The sequence below is a fragment of the Pyxicephalus adspersus genome, chromosome 11 (genome assembly GCF_032062135.1).
Source record: "Pyxicephalus adspersus chromosome 11, UCB_Pads_2.0, whole genome shotgun sequence".
Classification (NCBI taxonomy): Eukaryota; Metazoa; Chordata; class Amphibia; order Anura; family Pyxicephalidae; genus Pyxicephalus; species Pyxicephalus adspersus.
In genome coordinates this window covers 21,782,812-21,799,343 of record NC_092868.1, presented here as the reverse complement: position 1 = coordinate 21,799,343, position 16,532 = coordinate 21,782,812, and the positions used below count along the sequence as shown (strand labels likewise).

The 16,532-nt window shown below is 38.5% G+C and overlaps 1 protein-coding gene across 10 annotated transcripts in view; it reads left to right on the top strand.

The window, feature by feature from the left end:
- The window catches only part of PNKP (polynucleotide kinase 3'-phosphatase), a 285,690-nt gene that overhangs the window by 59,513 nt on the left and 209,645 nt on the right, over positions 1-16,532 (top strand). For 9 of the 10 annotated variants that reach the window (XR_011922635.1, XM_072425518.1, XM_072425519.1 and 6 more), the window contains one exon: positions 13,271-13,317. Coding sequence is in view for 7 of the 10 variants with exons in the window: in XM_072425518.1 (XP_072281619.1) it covers positions 13,271-13,317 (47 nt within the window). In the remaining 3 variants the exon portion in view is untranslated. Of the gene's footprint in view, positions 1-13,270; positions 13,318-16,532 lie in introns of those variants that run through there. The other variant, XM_072425525.1, reaches the window with a different exon arrangement.

Here is a 16,532-nt window from a genome sequence, read left to right as displayed (position 1 = left end):
ACAATCCTCGTTTGTTGCTGTTGTTGGTCACTTTTTTTAGAACGATTTTTGGCCAATCAGTCGTTTGATCGTCGTTCGTTTCCAACGATAATTATTGGACCTGTGTATGCAGCTTCAGTTTTCCAGCACAAATCAAAATTCTTTTTAATTATCGTGCTTTTGGGTTTAGAAATATTTGTTAAGGACCTGAGATTTGGACTTATTTACATGTAGGCCTGATATCACTGGGAATCTATCCAAAATCTTGAAAAGATTAGGTAAAGAGACATGAGGAGAGGATATATACATCACAATATCATCGCAAATAAAACACATTTATGTTCTCTCATAACACTTTTTTTTTTTTTCCACATATATCTCGATTTTCCCTAATTGCTATATCCAATGCTTCTATCGCAAGTGTAAATAGGAGAGGGGATAACGAGCACCTGTCTCGTACCTCTCGATATAAATGTTAGAAGAAAGAAAACCAACCAATGAGATATTTGCTAACGGTTTATCATAGATATTTATTAATAATAATTACCAAAGCCCCTCACGGAAAGAACTTTAAACAAATAGAACCAGAAGACGCTATCAAATGCTTTCTGCAAGTCTTTAGCCAGAAGTATGGCCTCTCTTACTGCCTCCATCCCAGTTATCCTTTATCAATGAGATCAGATCTATAGTATGTCTTGTCTGATCAGGTGCTTGTCTTAGAAAGCATGAAACCTACTTGATCGGGATAAATATATAAACCCAGAAAAGAGCTCAAACGGCTCACTATGATTCTGTCATCAATTTCAAATACAATTGATCAAAGAAATCCGTCTATAATTAGACACATCAGTGGCATCTTTACCTGGTTTTGGAATCGCGCTAATGAAGGCACGATTCGCTTCCAGAGGGAGGGGGTTACCCTCCTGTGGAAAGTTGTAATATGATATCAAATGGGGGATCAATTGTGAAGTGAACTTTTTAAAATAAACATACGAGAATCCGTCTGGGCCAGGGGCGCTACTAAACTTTAAACCTTTGAGCGATTTAAGAATTTCCTCCCCCTCAATGGGTTGCTCTAAAAGTTTTTTATGTTTGAGCCTAAGTTTCCATATATGATGTGCTTTAAGAAAAGAATCTATTACCTCCTGAGTTGCATTGTCATTTACCGTGAAGAGAGGAATAAAATTCCTTGAATGTTGCCAAAATCTTTTCTGGATTTGATCTTTCCATCTCTCATTTTGATTTTAGGGAGGGCAAAAGTTTTGGATCTTGGATTCAACTTGTTGGCCAAATACCTCCCAGGCTTATCATCCCACATATAAAATTTATGAGCCCCCCCAAATTTTTTTGCTTTAGTCGTCAGTGTCAAGTTTAGCTCAGTACGCAGACTTTTGGTTTGGTCGAAGATTTAATGCTGGGTCAGATTTGTCACAATTGCAGAGCATGAAACTCCTTCATTTTAGTTTTTATGAGCCTTTCTCTAAATTTCTTTTGATCTTAATAAGTTCCCCTCTATATAGGCCTCATGAGTTTTCCAGTTGTTGGCTGGATCAAGTAAATTTATCTCCGTTTCTCCGTTTCTATCACTGGGTCTTGCAAAAGGCCCTCATTGAGTCTCTATCTAAAATTTGATTGAGTACTTCGGACACTCCTCAGACGTACAATACCTTGGTCATGATCTGACCAAGGAACCATGAGGATTTGCGCTTGGGTCACCAAGGGCATCAACCGGGTTCGAAGGAAAATTTGATCAACACATGAGTATTGATGTCACGGTCCCTCCCGTGACTGAGGTTAGAAGATCTGTGAGACAAGCTGCATGTGAGGTTATCTGACAGTCTCTTTGTTTTCACTTGTTTCAGTGTTGTTGTTTGTAATGACCACACCTCTTGTCTCAGCTGCAGCTGGTGGTCATTACTGATCCTCTATTTAGTCTGGCCTCACACTTCATGCTATGTAGTTGATCTTCACTGCTTGGATGTGGAAGAGCTGGTTTGTGTTGTCCTCTCCAGAGTTCCTGCTCATCTATTTTCTATTTAAGATAAGTTGTACTGCTCTTGGTGTTTTTGTTGTTTTCTTGTGCTTGTTGTTACTAGGCCTCAGGGAGACACTGGTTCGTTCATCTGGGAAGGAACAAGTAGTCTCAAACCCTGTCACTTTTCCTAGGGCAATTCAGGGCTACTAGGGCTTAGGTTCCGGTGTATGAGTATTCCCACCTTCAGGGTATACTCATACTGACAGGAGTCAGGGCTAGGCATAGAGCTAGGAGAAAAATTAGATTATTGCAGTGCCAAGCTGTCTACTTTAAGGGAATTATAATAATGAAAGGCTTTAGCCTGTTCAGGTGGGGAATTTAGCCCTTGCACATTGTGTGACAATAACACCAGAGGGTGAGGTTGTTTTTGAAGATTCACTGTTGATCCCACAATCTATCACCTGTTTCAGGGAAAAAAGCCTGTTTCAAGTTATACCTGGAAAACCTGGGGGGAAGGAAAGAACACTAATAAAAAGCACCCATTAAACAAAAGACAAAGACCACACAAATAGCAGAAATGTATAAATATGAGAATTCTGGGAAATCAAGCACCCCCCCCCAGCCTCCAGAAGGAGGCTAAGAGGAAATGGCCAGCTTGGTAACCCTGAACTTAAGGGATATATCCTTGTCCCAAAAACATGGTTTGAAACCAAAGGGGTCCAAGTTGTAAACTGTACCCGCTAGTGTCTTTTCACAGGCAGAGAGCATGTTTTGTCCTGGCAGCTCCTCTGCCCCACCTGTGGTTAGAGAATCAGCTCATGCAATTTTGAAGTCCAGCAAAAATACATAAAAAATAATAAAACATAAAACAATCAAACATATTTAAATAAATTGCATATCTATAACAATAATAGGCTCAGTAGTCACAATATTGTAATACAATAAACTCCAATAATGGATCACCCAGAATAAAGCATACAGGATAAATTGGCAAAATCAAATAGATTGTCCTGTTCAAAAAAGATATAAAAAAGGCAGTTAAACTTAAAGAGTAGCTTACAAATTTAAGGAATCTTTTTGCTACAGTCCTCTCAAGAAGGCTTAGAGACTCCTTTGGTGCCCGAGGTAACTTTTTGCCACAAGGGATATAATGAATTTTGGTCCCCAGTAGTAGGACCTGAAGTGTGGACAATATTAGGTAGCAGAGCAAGCTCACGTAGTAGATTTTCACCTTCATCAAACGTGGTGAAGGAAAAAGTCTTTCCTTGCAGTTGAAATACCAGGCAAAAAGGAAAAGACCACTGATATTTTATCTTTTGTGAAAAAGGAGCTTGAAGAAGAGGCTTCAACGCTCCTCTGCGTTGTATAGTATGAAATAAAAGATCAGAAAAAACCTTGTATTCCATTAACACAGAATCATGATTTCTGGTAAATCTCAATAATGCTTCTTTAGTAGAATCAAAATGGGTTTTAACATTAATAGCCTATCAGCTCTGGGAGACGCCAATACCCTGTAGGCCCTATCAATTTCTAGATGAGAATCTGGCAGTTCAGGTAACATGTTTCTACAAAATTGTTTAACCACTGTTACATCTTTGAAGGATTCAGGTAAGCCTCTTATACGGACGTTGGAATGCCTAGAAAGATTTATCAAGTCCTCAATTTTGTGATGTAATTCTTCAATTTGGGATTCCAGCATCGGTATCTGTTTCATGTTCTTAAAAATTCTGGAAGAAGTGGCATCTAGTGTTTGCTCAATTATTTCCAATCTATTGCCCAGCCCTTGTAAATTATGTCTGAGGTCAGAAGTAATAGTGGCTGAAGTTTTAGACAGCACTGATTGCAATACAGATGCCAAATGAGCAAACAATCTAGTTTCCCCCTCAGATAGGGGGGGCGCAACATGTAAAGAGTGGCATGACCCTGAGATAAGGCCAGATATCTATTAGTAGATTCAGTAGAAGCCAGGAAGCTGGTGGTAGACGAGGCTTCTTTATCTCCAGTGCTAAGAGAACTGAAATTATTAGATGGAGAGTGATTCTGAGTTATAGTCTCTCGGGTCTTGTCCTGCACTCTGCCGTCCAGATAGGTCTCCCAGGAAAGGTGCAGAGAGTCCCGATGATCATCCATTTTAGATTGCAGACACGGGGTCTGAGCACGAGATCCCTGTTCCTTTATCTTCCCTGCGGTCTTTCTGACCATGCTAGCAGAGCCTGTATACTCCAAGTGTTCCCCCGTCAAAAGCACTGTTGCAGCTGCTGAAACCTTTAGCGTGGAACCAGAAGCGGAGCTGGCGGAGAGCCGTGCTGTCAAGCTGCCTGCAGTAAGTTTTTTTGAGAAGGTTTTTACTGTAGCCCCTGGTGTAGGATGGCGCACATCGTGTGCCCATTGCTACGTCCTGGTTTTGCAAGTAATGTTGATTTTTAAATGTAAAGATATTTCTAGTTAAGATAATTTATAGTGCCTATGCTACAATATAATTGAAGGAGGTAGAAAATATTTAAGTAGGTTTGAATGACCTGTAATCCCTTAGAATGAGGTATGCTGCAATATAAAGCTTCAACATCATTTGTCACTAGTGTTGAGTTTGGGGGTACATGTAGTTGAGATGTGAATTTAAGTAGTTCTCTGGTATCTGTAACAGCTGGCCAAAGAAATCTCAGGGTTTGCTCTGATACAGGTTATACGCAGGGTATTTTCCTGTTTAGTCAAACAGTTTTCCTTTTGACCTGAAGGTGGGGTTGAAGTACCTGGCTGAATGACAATGAGCTTCTTGGCCAGGTGGGGGAGCTGAAGAGGCCTGGGTATGATCAGGTGTAATTATCTCAGCTGAAACCCATCCTGGAAATTAACCTGGGGATATAAACTCTGTTTACTACTGTGGCTCCTACTTGGCTGGTGAGCTGGAAGTCCAAGGTGAAGTGTGAGTAAAGACTTTGTTGGAAAAGCTGTATGGTTAGGGCCTTAGAGTTCTGCACAGTACTAGGTTGGGCTGGATTGCTAGTTAATGGAACTAACAGTGAGTTAGAGGCAAGTAGCCAGGCTTTATTTTTGCTGTTTGTTTTATTTTGCCTGTTTTTGTGTAGAAATAGTATTAGTGAATAAAACCCTTGATGCACTTTTAACCTGCTTGACCTGTTTCCTGTTTGAAACACCCCCTGTTGCTATGGGTGATCTCACATGTGTTTAAGATGAGATGGAAGGGAGGGAGGTGACTTATCAGTCTTAGATAGGCATCCACCAATTCGCTTGCATTTGATGAAATCAACCTAATTCCCAAAATGATTAAGCGTCCTGATGGATTTTTAAGATCTTTGTGAACTTTCAGGAGCAAATAAATAGTGGGTGTAATGGGATGCTTAGTGTTCAAACATTCCTTCATTTTGACATCAATAGTCCTTGATTGAAATGCTTGGTTTATAATTGCATAGTACTCTGTGTAAAATTGTTCAATTACGTTGCCAGGTATTTCTTTGTACCAGTGGGAGTTGAGTAAGATTTTTTAGCAGATTGCTTTATAATGATTTTTGTCTAAGATAAGATTTTTGTCTTTGTTACTGCCTTTATCAGATGGTTTTATAACAATGCTGTCATTGTTTTTTAATTTCAATAAGGCTTCTCGTAATTCAGGTTCTAAATTGTCAGTGGTTCTCAGGGTATTTGGATCTAATTTAGTTATCTCTTGAGTTACCAAGTTTACAAAAGTATGTATATGGGGAGTCTGGGTGAAAGTAGGAAAACAATTTTGATTTAGAATGTCTTTGGGGGATAGAAGGAGGTATTTTGGGGCAATGAGTCCTTATCCTGATTTCAGCCAATAATTTGTGAAGTATCTTTAAAGTTTTAAAGTCCTGTGTATGAAATTGTCTGAATTCTGGTGGTTAATATTAATTGATTAGATGGCTGAGATTTGTCATACCAAACTTTTAAAGTTTGCTTTCTGGCAAAAAGATGGTGATCTTTACCTAACTCAAATTCATTCAAGTTTGATGAAGGGCAAAATGTGACTTTAAGTTTTATTAGTTGATTTTTATCAGAAGACAAAGTATACGATGAAAGATTTATTATTTCTAGTTCTTGTTCTCGATGGCCATCTTCACTAAGTAGGTGTCCATCGGGCCCCTGGTTTGCTTTGGAGATGGAATTAATGGGAAAGTGTAACTCTATAAAAAAAAAAAAACTGTTTTTGGGGATTGCACCTGTGTTGGATGTCGTAGCTGTGATGGTAGAGAGTGATAAGATATCAGGCGAGCCAATTGGATTTGTTGGTGATGCAGTGGGTACTAGATGTACCAATGATGATGTGTCAGTTTGAAAGGTGTGTGTCAAAATCTGGTTTGTGGTAATTAGTATATTTATATCCGAAAGGAAATCGTGAGTCTCTAGGTTAGTAGGTGTGGTGATTATCTTAGACAAAAAACATTGTGAAGCAATCTGCTATAAAATCTTACTCAACTCCCACTGGTACAATGAAATACCTGTTAACATCCTTGAACAATTTTATTTTTATTCATTTGATGATGTGTTTATACTTTAGACAGGACCTACACTGTACACTCACGACCAACAGGTAACCCTTCTAGACACATTTATTAGAATTACATCCAGTGTACAACTAAACATCACATCGTTTAGGAAAGAAAATGTAGGCAATACCATCCTGCACATCAAAAGTGCTTTCCCGGACCCTCTCAAAAAAAAGTATTCCCATGAGCCAATATTTTGGAATATTAGAATATCGGAATTGCAGTGACCTAACAGACTTCAAAAAAGAATCTCCAGCCTTAAAAGACAGGCTCCAAGATAGGGGCTACAGTGAAAACCTTCTAAAAAGGCTTATCAAAAAGCTCTTATAGCAGACCGTCAAACATTAATAACACAGAATAAATCACAATCATTGGAAGGCTCAGTCAGAGTCATTTCTACATTCAATAATCAAAATTGATTCAAAACAGCGAGATTCAAAACATCTTACAAAAACATTGGCATATTCTATTAGGCAAAAATATCAAAATTCATCCATAATCATCCCAGTATTACATATCGCAATTCCATCTCTCTAAAAGATACATTGGTTCAAAGTCAATATTCTGAAGAATCCTCCACTACCCATAGTGGAGTAACTCTAGGCACATTCAGATGTGGAAAGTCCACATAGTGTCCATGGTTGAATGAACAACGAGGTTTTTTTCTCCCAAACTAAAATAGATTGTTCTACACCTGGTGTTATTTACCTAATTTCTTGTACCTGTGTTGGATTCTACATAAGTAAACCTAAAAGAGCATTACGAAAAGTTATGTTCGAACACATCTACTCGGTTAACACTGGGAAAATGACTACACCAGCCAGTTACCACGTGGGCACTGTACATAACTTTGACAATAAAGTTTTTTTTTTTCAGTTATGGAAAAAGTATCCCCTAACCCTAGAGGTGGGGATATTGACAACGCCTTATTAAGAACCAAAGCTAAATGCTGAATGGATTTAATCACCATTTCTAGAAAACCATTTCTATACCATACAACTAATTGGGAAGTCCAACTCAAAAGGTCTGAGTCAGTATTATCTGATTAACTGATTTTCAAACAAACGGAGTACTCTTGGCATATATAATATCTATTTAAAATCCCTTTTTTCCTCCTTTCCTTTATTCCAATTCCTTTCCTCTTTTTGATAATGATGTTTTCATAGTACTATAACTCACAAATGGTAAATCATATTGATATATGATGTATTTTGTACATACTCCCAAGTATGATACTGGAATATGGTTATACAACTCATAGTTTGTACTTAAAATTAAATATACAAATAGGTCCATAAATATTTGGACAGAGACAACTTTTTTTCTACTTTTGGTTCTGTACATTACCACAATTAGTTTTAAATGAAACAACTCAGATGCAGACTTTCAGCTTTAATTCAGTGGGTTGAACAAAAAGATTGCATGAAAATGATATCACCAGATGCTGGGTTTCCTCCTTTTTAACGCCCCGTCAGGCCTTTACTTCAGCGGCTTTCAGTTGCTGTTTGTGGGCTTCTCTGTCCGAAATTTAGTCTTAAACAAGTGAAATGCATGCTCAGTTGGATTCAGATCAGATGACTGACTTGCCCATTCAAGAATATTCCACTTCTTTGCTTTAGTAAACTCCTGGGTTGCTTTGGCTGTATGTTTTGGGTCATTGTCCATCTGTATTATGAAACGCCTCCCAATCAATGTGACTGCATTTAGCTGGATTTGAGCAGACAGTATGTCTCTGAACACCTCTGAATTCATTCGGCTGTTTATGTCCTGTGTCACATCATTGATAAACACTAGTGTCCCAGTGCCACTGGCAGCCATGCACGCCCAAGCCATGACACTGCCTCTACCATGTTTTACAGATGATGTGCTATGCTTTGGATCATGAGCTGTTCCATGCCTTCTCCATACTTTTTTCAACCAAGGTTGATCTTGGTTTCATCTGTCCAAAGAATGTTTTCCCAGAACTGTGCTGGCTTTTTTAGATGATTTTTAGCAAAGTCCAATCTAGCCTTTCTATTATTGAGGCTTATGAGTGGCTTGCACCTTGCAGTGCACCCTCTGTATTTACTTTCATGCAGTCTTCTCTTTATAGTAGACTTGGATATCGATACGCCTACTTCCTGGAGAGTGTTGTTCACTTGGTTTGCTGTTGTGAAGGGGTTTCTCTTCACCATGGAAATGGTTCTGCAATCATCCACCACTGTTGTCATCCGTGAACGTCCATGTCTTTTGGCGTTGCTGAGTTCACCAGTGCTTTGTTTCTTTCTCATGATGTGCCAAACTGTAGATTTTGCCACTCCTAATATTGATGCAATTTCTCGGATGTTTTTCTTAAGGATGGCTTGTTTCACCTGCATGAAGAGCTCCTTTTACTGCATGTTTCTGATCACAGCAAAATCTTCCACGGATAAGCACCCCCCCCCCCCCGTGATCTCTTTAAGTTCAACACTCATTTTTTAAAATGAAAAAAAAAAAAAAAAAAAGGCCCTAGTTCCTCACATTTTTATGCTATCTTTTTGTTCAACCCACTGAATTAAAGCTGAAAATCTGCAGTTCAACTGCAACTGAGTTGTTTCATTTAAAAATAATCGTCGTAAAGTACAGAACCAAGATTAAAAAAAAGTTGTTGTAAGATAAAGTTATCTATGTAACCTTTATTATTGTCAAGCCATTTTGTACTGTGTGTAATTACCATGCAATAAGTTATTGTACTTTGCTGATATATATACATCACTTTTTATTAGCATTATTCTTTGCTCAAGTCTCCATTTGCCCCCAAGGAAGCCAGAAACAGGCGAAATGTGTCGCGAACGAGACTTCATTCTGTTTGATGTGACATTTAAGAGCATCCCTATTTAATGTACAGCGCTGCGTAATATGTTGGCGCTATATAAATCCTGTTTAATAATAATAATAATAATCTTCAAAATTTAAACCATAGTGATCATTGTATGTGTCTAACAACATAAGTGATTGTTGATGTTAGATTATTTTCATGGTTCTTTTTTGCTTACCCACTTTTATATTTTAAAAATATTTAATACAAATAAAGAATAGATTTTAATTAAGACTATCAAAGTGCCTTAAAAGCCTCTTTCCCTTCAACACCCCTCTTTTTTGCCCCTTCTATTTCTCTACCTAATCAATGTACTTGAATATTCCTCAGGCAGCTAATCCCCTTATCAAAAGGTTTTCTTAAGACCCTCCTTGAAATCTGTAGCTGGTGTTACAGATTTCTTTTTCTTTTTTTTTCCCCTGGAATCCTCCAGGACAGAGAGCTCCCTCACTGTTTCTGTATATTTTGGTGGTGGAGTCATTCTGTCATTGACTTCTGGTAGCCTTTTAGGTTACCTAATAGTTCACTACACTACACTTCTGGTAATTATGTAAGTAATGGAATGATGTCACACATGTGCATTGCTCCCCCTTCACATCCTTAACAACAGCGCAAAGAAGTGATTGGATTCCCCATGAAACCAGCAGTGGATTAAGGACATCTAGCAAAGAGAGGGAAGAGTTGACCTAAAGAAAATCTGAAGCCACAAATTAAAACAAGAAAAAACATTTGAAATAAAAGAAACCAAAACAAGTGAAAATAAAACCTGCTTTTAGTAAATCTCCCAACACAAAGTAAAGGTACACACAATAGTTTTTCCTTTGCAGGTGTCTTCATAATCCAGTAATGTAGTATAATTGTTACCTCCTGGCTAGGTTTTAGAACACTGGAGTCTACCTTTTCTACTCGGCTTGTTACAGCACAAACCTGCAAGCAGCTTTTATTTGTCTCACACTGCCTACAGCTAAAGATCCAGTTAATCTAAATTTGGAGACCTCCTTCTCTCTCCCAGCACATAAGCACATTTACTTCCATCTCTTTGACATGGCAGAGATTGTAGAGTTTGCTGTATATTTGCAGTTCTAAAATAACTGCTGCGTTATCTGGTGAAGTAGATGGACCTACTGCCAGACACCATTTAAACCTGGCCTTACCTTTCTACTACATTACACTGGTCTTTCATAGAACTATTCACCCAAATTTGTGAAAGGTTAGTTCTCCAGAGTATTCTAGCTGACACCTGAAAATGAGGGCTTATGCAGCTCTGGTAAATCTTTGTAAAACTGGATACTAATGCTGCCTTATCTACTGCCTCTGCAGAGACCTCTGCGCCTGTTGGGGAAGGAGATGTTGGGGGGGGGGGGGTTTATCTGCCTCAGCTGTGCTAGTGCTTCATTCTGTGATTTTGCACCAGTTGGCACACAGGTGGTCGAGCGGGGAGCTACCATGGGATGCTCCCGGTAAGATGACAACATGTAATTTTAAATTAGGATTTTAAGTGACAGCTAAATTAAATTTGAAATTTGTTCTACCTAATGTTGCCTTCCCTGGTCTCTCCCATCCTCCTTCACCAGCTTTTAATTTTTTTTTTTTTTTTTTTTAGACCCAGTATTATATTTTAATTATAATTATATAATCAGTATAATCACTGTGTTTGACTTTGCAGTGCTGACAGAACATGTCTGGAATCTGCATGGTAAATATTGTGGGTGGTTCAGTGAGGAGTTTTTCATAGAACCTGAAAATATCACAACACCTTGCCCCCCAGTATTTTTTAAAGAGCCTACATGCAAAGCGGGTTGTTTGGAGAAGTGGTGCTTCGCTCAGTTTGGAAGAGCAAGTGTTCCTAGACAGATGGCATTTACATACTGACTGCCCTAAGTTATGCCAACATTGGATGGTTTCTATGATTTAAAAAAAAAAAAAAAGTTTGATGTCATTCAGTCAGTAATTAGGAGAACGTTGTCCTAATTGCTGCAGCTTCTAATGTACTGTAAAATCAGATCAAGCACTTTCAGTACAGAAAAAAGAGCCTGTACAACTGTGAAATTGAGGATGGGAGTTCAGCTGTAAAGTCCTCCATTTCTGGCTAGCTCTTTACCTACAGAAGTTTTATTTATTTTGAGGGGGGGATAGGTAAAACAACATGAATAAACGCTTATCATTGTTGGAACCCCTGACAGTAATATATTTTTTGGCTCACCCTCTAACGGTCATTTTTTTTTTTGTACACCTTAGTTTGCAGTTTGCATGTGTGGAAAAATATATGTTCCTTTTTTTGTGTGCATATGGTGGAAAGTCTTAAACTTTTGAGTGGATCTTCGTATCCATTAACAGATTTGAATGATAAATATGTGGTCTACAAATTATTTATATTCTCAGTGCTCAACCCAGAAATTTTTTCAAGCCGGGTGGGAAGAAATTTCAAGTGGGTGGCAGACCCTTTATGGTGAATAAACTCTTTGGTAACCACCCAGAAACAGCCGGGTGGGTGCTGAAAAGTGCTGGGTGGTGCACCCAGCTAAAAGTACCTGGGGAGAACCCTGTATTCTGATGTTGCTATAGTAATGACATTTTAGGGGGTGTTAGACGAAGGTGTCCCCTACTTGTACCTACATTTTCAGTTTAGTACACCCTGCTGCTCTTTGAGAAATTGGAGTTCAAAGAGGTGAGACAGACAGAAAAGCATAGTATGACCGTTATAGATTTGTGACGGAAAGGTATAAATGTAGTGGCCCCACCCCAAAACTCCTTGCTATATAAGGGGACCTAGGGGTGCCCGAATTGTATTTTCAATTTAGGATTTCATGGTGCACTGAATTTTAAAACCGCAACTCCAATATTCAATTTCATAAGTTTTTAAACGTGTGACCTCCATATCTTGAAATTCTTGAAAGGTGGGCGGCTAAAATTTTGGTTACTAGTAGCTATGAGGGTTCCCTCTGTACCCTGAAAATCCACGGTTAGGAGCATGGTTTAGGAGATGAAAGTTTGAACACAGTGAGTTTTTAGGCTGCAAAATATGACAATCAGATTTTTTTTTATTTTTTTTGTAGAAAAACCACTATCTGTTTAGGATTGCTCAGCATTGATGAGAGGGGATTACCAGCTGTCTTGCCCTATTTACTAACACATGCTTTGCAGTGATTGGGGGGGCTACCGGCAGTCCTGCCATAATTTGCTATCACATGTTCACTTGCATGATGCTTTTAAAGTGAATCTATTGCCACTTTTTTTTTACATTTTTTAAAAGGCTAGACTTGTTTTTTTTTTTTCTTTTTTTGACGACCCTTACAATCTTCATTGCCATGGCTGTAACTATCCCACCTGGGATATTTGTATCACGTATCCCAGAAGGCCGTGGGCTGGTCCTTCTGCTCCCCCTTTTTTTTTTAAAAAACTCTTTACATAAGAGTTGACTATCCATTTATCTAACGTGAAGATTTTGGTGATAGGTCCTCTTTAACCTTATATAATTATATTAGTATAATTCTTTAAATACAGTGATTTTCCTTTATCTTGTATTTTTTAAACTTTTTCTGTAAGTAGCCAAGTTGGGAAACTTTCCTCGCTTACCAAATTACTACTTTTTGGGAGAGGGAGTAAAGCAATGTCTTGCTCACAGGAAAATAGTGCTAAATACTTTTTTTTTTTTTTTTTTTTTTCTAGATTAGGGGAAGTCTAGAACATTCATTGGCTGTTTCTTTTTTCCTTCTGCATTTTTTTTATATTATTGTACATGTAAATGTCTGGCAGCTAGAAAATCAGTAGTCGTCACTATGTTTTTTAAGTGTATGAACCAATTCAGAACACCATCCAAAACAGGGTTTATTTTGCTACCTGAATTAGTCAAAACAAGGAATTTGCAAATACCTCAGTGATGACATTCTAAGAAAGATGTGGTGTGCATGAAAAGACTAACTACAATACTTGTCATTCCTTTTTGTTTTACAGTGGAGCTTGTAGCAAATATTGACCAGCGAGTTGTTCGTGTCACTCAGGTAAGGGAATATTTTATTTTAAAATTTCCTGTTAAATATTCTTTATAAGTTGCAGGGGATACAAAGAAGGAATCTGTTAGAAGAATAATATTATGGCAGCAAAAGTCTGCAGATATTTAGCAATGACACATGGACACATTTGCCTGTCCCAGATGAGAAAATAGATCTCGGTAAGCTATTGCAAGCATCATCCCACTGGGCCCTTTGATTGAGAACTGTTGACATTTTTCTTGCGTAGCTCTTTAGAGGATATCTTACAGGCTTTGTTTAGACTAGTAGTAAAAAACCTTAGTATGTTCCAGTAGCTGCCTACTCTCTTTGGCTAGATACCAGCAGCAGTTTCAGGCAACACTTGCTTTTTCCAGGCATTTAGAAGAGCTTTTATGCGTTAAGGTTTTTGGCCATGGGGCCAAAAAAAGGCATGGGGTTCCCCTAGTAATGAATCCACACTTAACCTCTAATAGTCTTGCAGGACTTTCCTGAATAGGAGGTGGGGCACCAATCCTGTGCTATTCTCTTATCAACAAAAGGTTCTCTGAAATATGGCTTACCAAAAAAGGAAGGGACAAAAGCCTAAACCCTGCCTGCTTCCAAATATCCATCCCTCAACCCCTCTATAACAGGGATAAATTACCTTACAGAGAAAGGGGTAAATAAGCAATAGAAATGAACATACTACACAATGGTTAATACTTTTTTCTTTTTCTTTTGATTGGAAGTAGTTTTTATAGATTTTTTTTTTTTAAACACAAATAAAGGTCTACAAAACATGTCAAATAAACATGCCTGCCTTAGCAATCTATTATGCTATTTATACCCTATGTATAGGTATATATTTATAGGATCCAAAAACTTAATAAAACACAGTGATATGTGTCCATACCCCTAGGCAAGAGATGACCTTATAAAGCTGATAAATCAGTAGAATACATGAAGGGGCTCCCTATGAAAGGGAGAGTTATGTGGCTGGTAGAGATGGGAGAAAATGCTGAAACCAAGGTTCCCAAACCCTCAAAACAGCCGAATGGGTGTCTGTCAGAATGCTTGTTAGTTTTTTGTTTCTAAAAATAGGAACAAACCCCTTGGGTTACCGCAGAAAAGTTTTTTTGCTGTATTCGCCAAACTTGGGCGATAGGCTAAAACTACATAGCTTAAATGGATATATGTCAAATTCGATTAAAGGTTCTGGAGTATTGGAGGAAAAAATGCCTGGTAAGGTTTTAGCTAGGGAATAGGTGTTTCCTCTGCTGCAGGAAGTCTTTTTTTTTTTTTCCAGTGCTAGATATCTCACATAACAACATAATAGGTGGGCCTCAATGATATCTTGCTGTGGGGAAGGGAGGATTCAAATTTTTAGGGCTAAGCTTCATGGAACCTGTCCAATTCTATTCCTCCATGTGGAGTTTCTGGAAAAAGAGGGCAGTTACAAATGAGGGTAACTCCTCTATGGTTTCATGGAGGCCTAATATTGCCTCTTCTACTGCAATTCTTTAAAGCTTGAGCAATAATGTTGCTAGCTCAGAATGGACGCAAAGATATGTAGTGTGATAGCATGTGAACCATGATGTGGTCATCTATTTTATTTTCTTAGTCATCAATAGGACCCAGGTCATGGATGTTCCATAATATGGCTGTGTTTAACATTTCAGTAGCTTAAGATCACTCTTTCTGAAGAAGCTGATTGAATTTGTCCAAACGAAGGCAGTCACTGTTGGAAAGATCACCTAGTTCATCTGAAACAGGGGTGACAGATTCATCATTGAAGAGATCATGCAGGACCACAAACATGTGCTGATGCCTTTGGGAGAAGAGACATCTGTTTTTTGTGGAGTGCTGCATTACTTAAAGTGAACCGTAAAATGAAGCACCAAGTTATTTTTCATTTTGTCAAAAGGGGAGCCCAGAGGAGTTTAGCGCTAAGCTGACCAAAGTGACTCTAGCGTGCCAAGAACCCCTTGATGATGTAGAGCTGAAACACTGTGCAGCCATCTTGTCTAGTCTCTCATGGGCACACCCCCCTTATTCTTTTTTTTTTTTTTAACTAGAACTTACCTTTTTAGGATCCAGTAATGTCTAAATAGTCTATTCTCTGTGATATATCCAGCACTGGCAGCTCTCCCTGTAGATTTGCCAGTAGCTCAGCCCAGGTGTGCAGAGTTCTCTCATTGGATGCAGACAACTCAAAAAGGGGGCAGTTTAGGACTTCAAGGCTATGGATATGGCAGGAGTGGTAATCCCTTCATTTGTTTGGATCATAATGTAAATCCTGGCATCTGCCTAATGATGGCGTTGCTGGTGAGACACCTTAAAGAAAGTTTTATATCTTTTTATGTATGTATGCCATAGGATTCTTGTATGTGGAGCCACAAACACAATTTGTGAATAAATACTCATACTCATTAAAGAAGCAGACTTGCTACAGCAACACTGTGTGCAGACATACAAGGTATGTGTTCAGGTGTGTCTTGTATTGCAGGCAGAAGTGCCCTGAATCTGTGTTTTCTGCAAATCTAAAACCTGGTTGAGGATCTAAATGATACAAGATCTGTTTTTTTTAAAAAGGTTAATTCACTATAGGAAATTTGTGTATTTGAGTACTTCCTAATAACGAAATTTTGAATTTAAAGAAAAGATTTGTAGGAAACCATATCATTCAAGCCAAGAGGGTTTGTTGCGTTTAATAAAAAGATCCATTTAGTTTTCTTTTGTTAAAGGATTTTTATCTATGTCTCCCCCTGTCAGGCTTTGGGAGACCCTTTCCAATACGATTAAAAAAATACATTTATCATTAAAGTTGTGTCGTGTACCTATATAGTGGCTGATTGTGTTTTTACTGGGGATGAGTGAGAATGCCTCTGACATTCTTGCAAAAATTTCCCCGACGGGTCCGCGAAAAGTACAGGCCGGGGAGTGTGGGTACCTGGGCACGCAAGTGCCTCCAATCAGCGGTGACTGCAGGTGAAAGCCAGATGAACTCTCAGTGGATATTCTCCATTGAGAGATCATCTGAGTTCGGCGAGAACGCGACCTTGTGGCGAATCACAAGGCCGTTCTCGCTTACATGTTCTGTATCTGCTCATCTCTAGTTATTACTTTGCCTGTGTTTATTTTTTTTTTATATATTCATATATTCTTTTTCGAAAGGCACTTTTTGTCTTACCGACATAATAACAACCGCACATATAAAAAAGTATATGATACCGGTAGCGAAACAG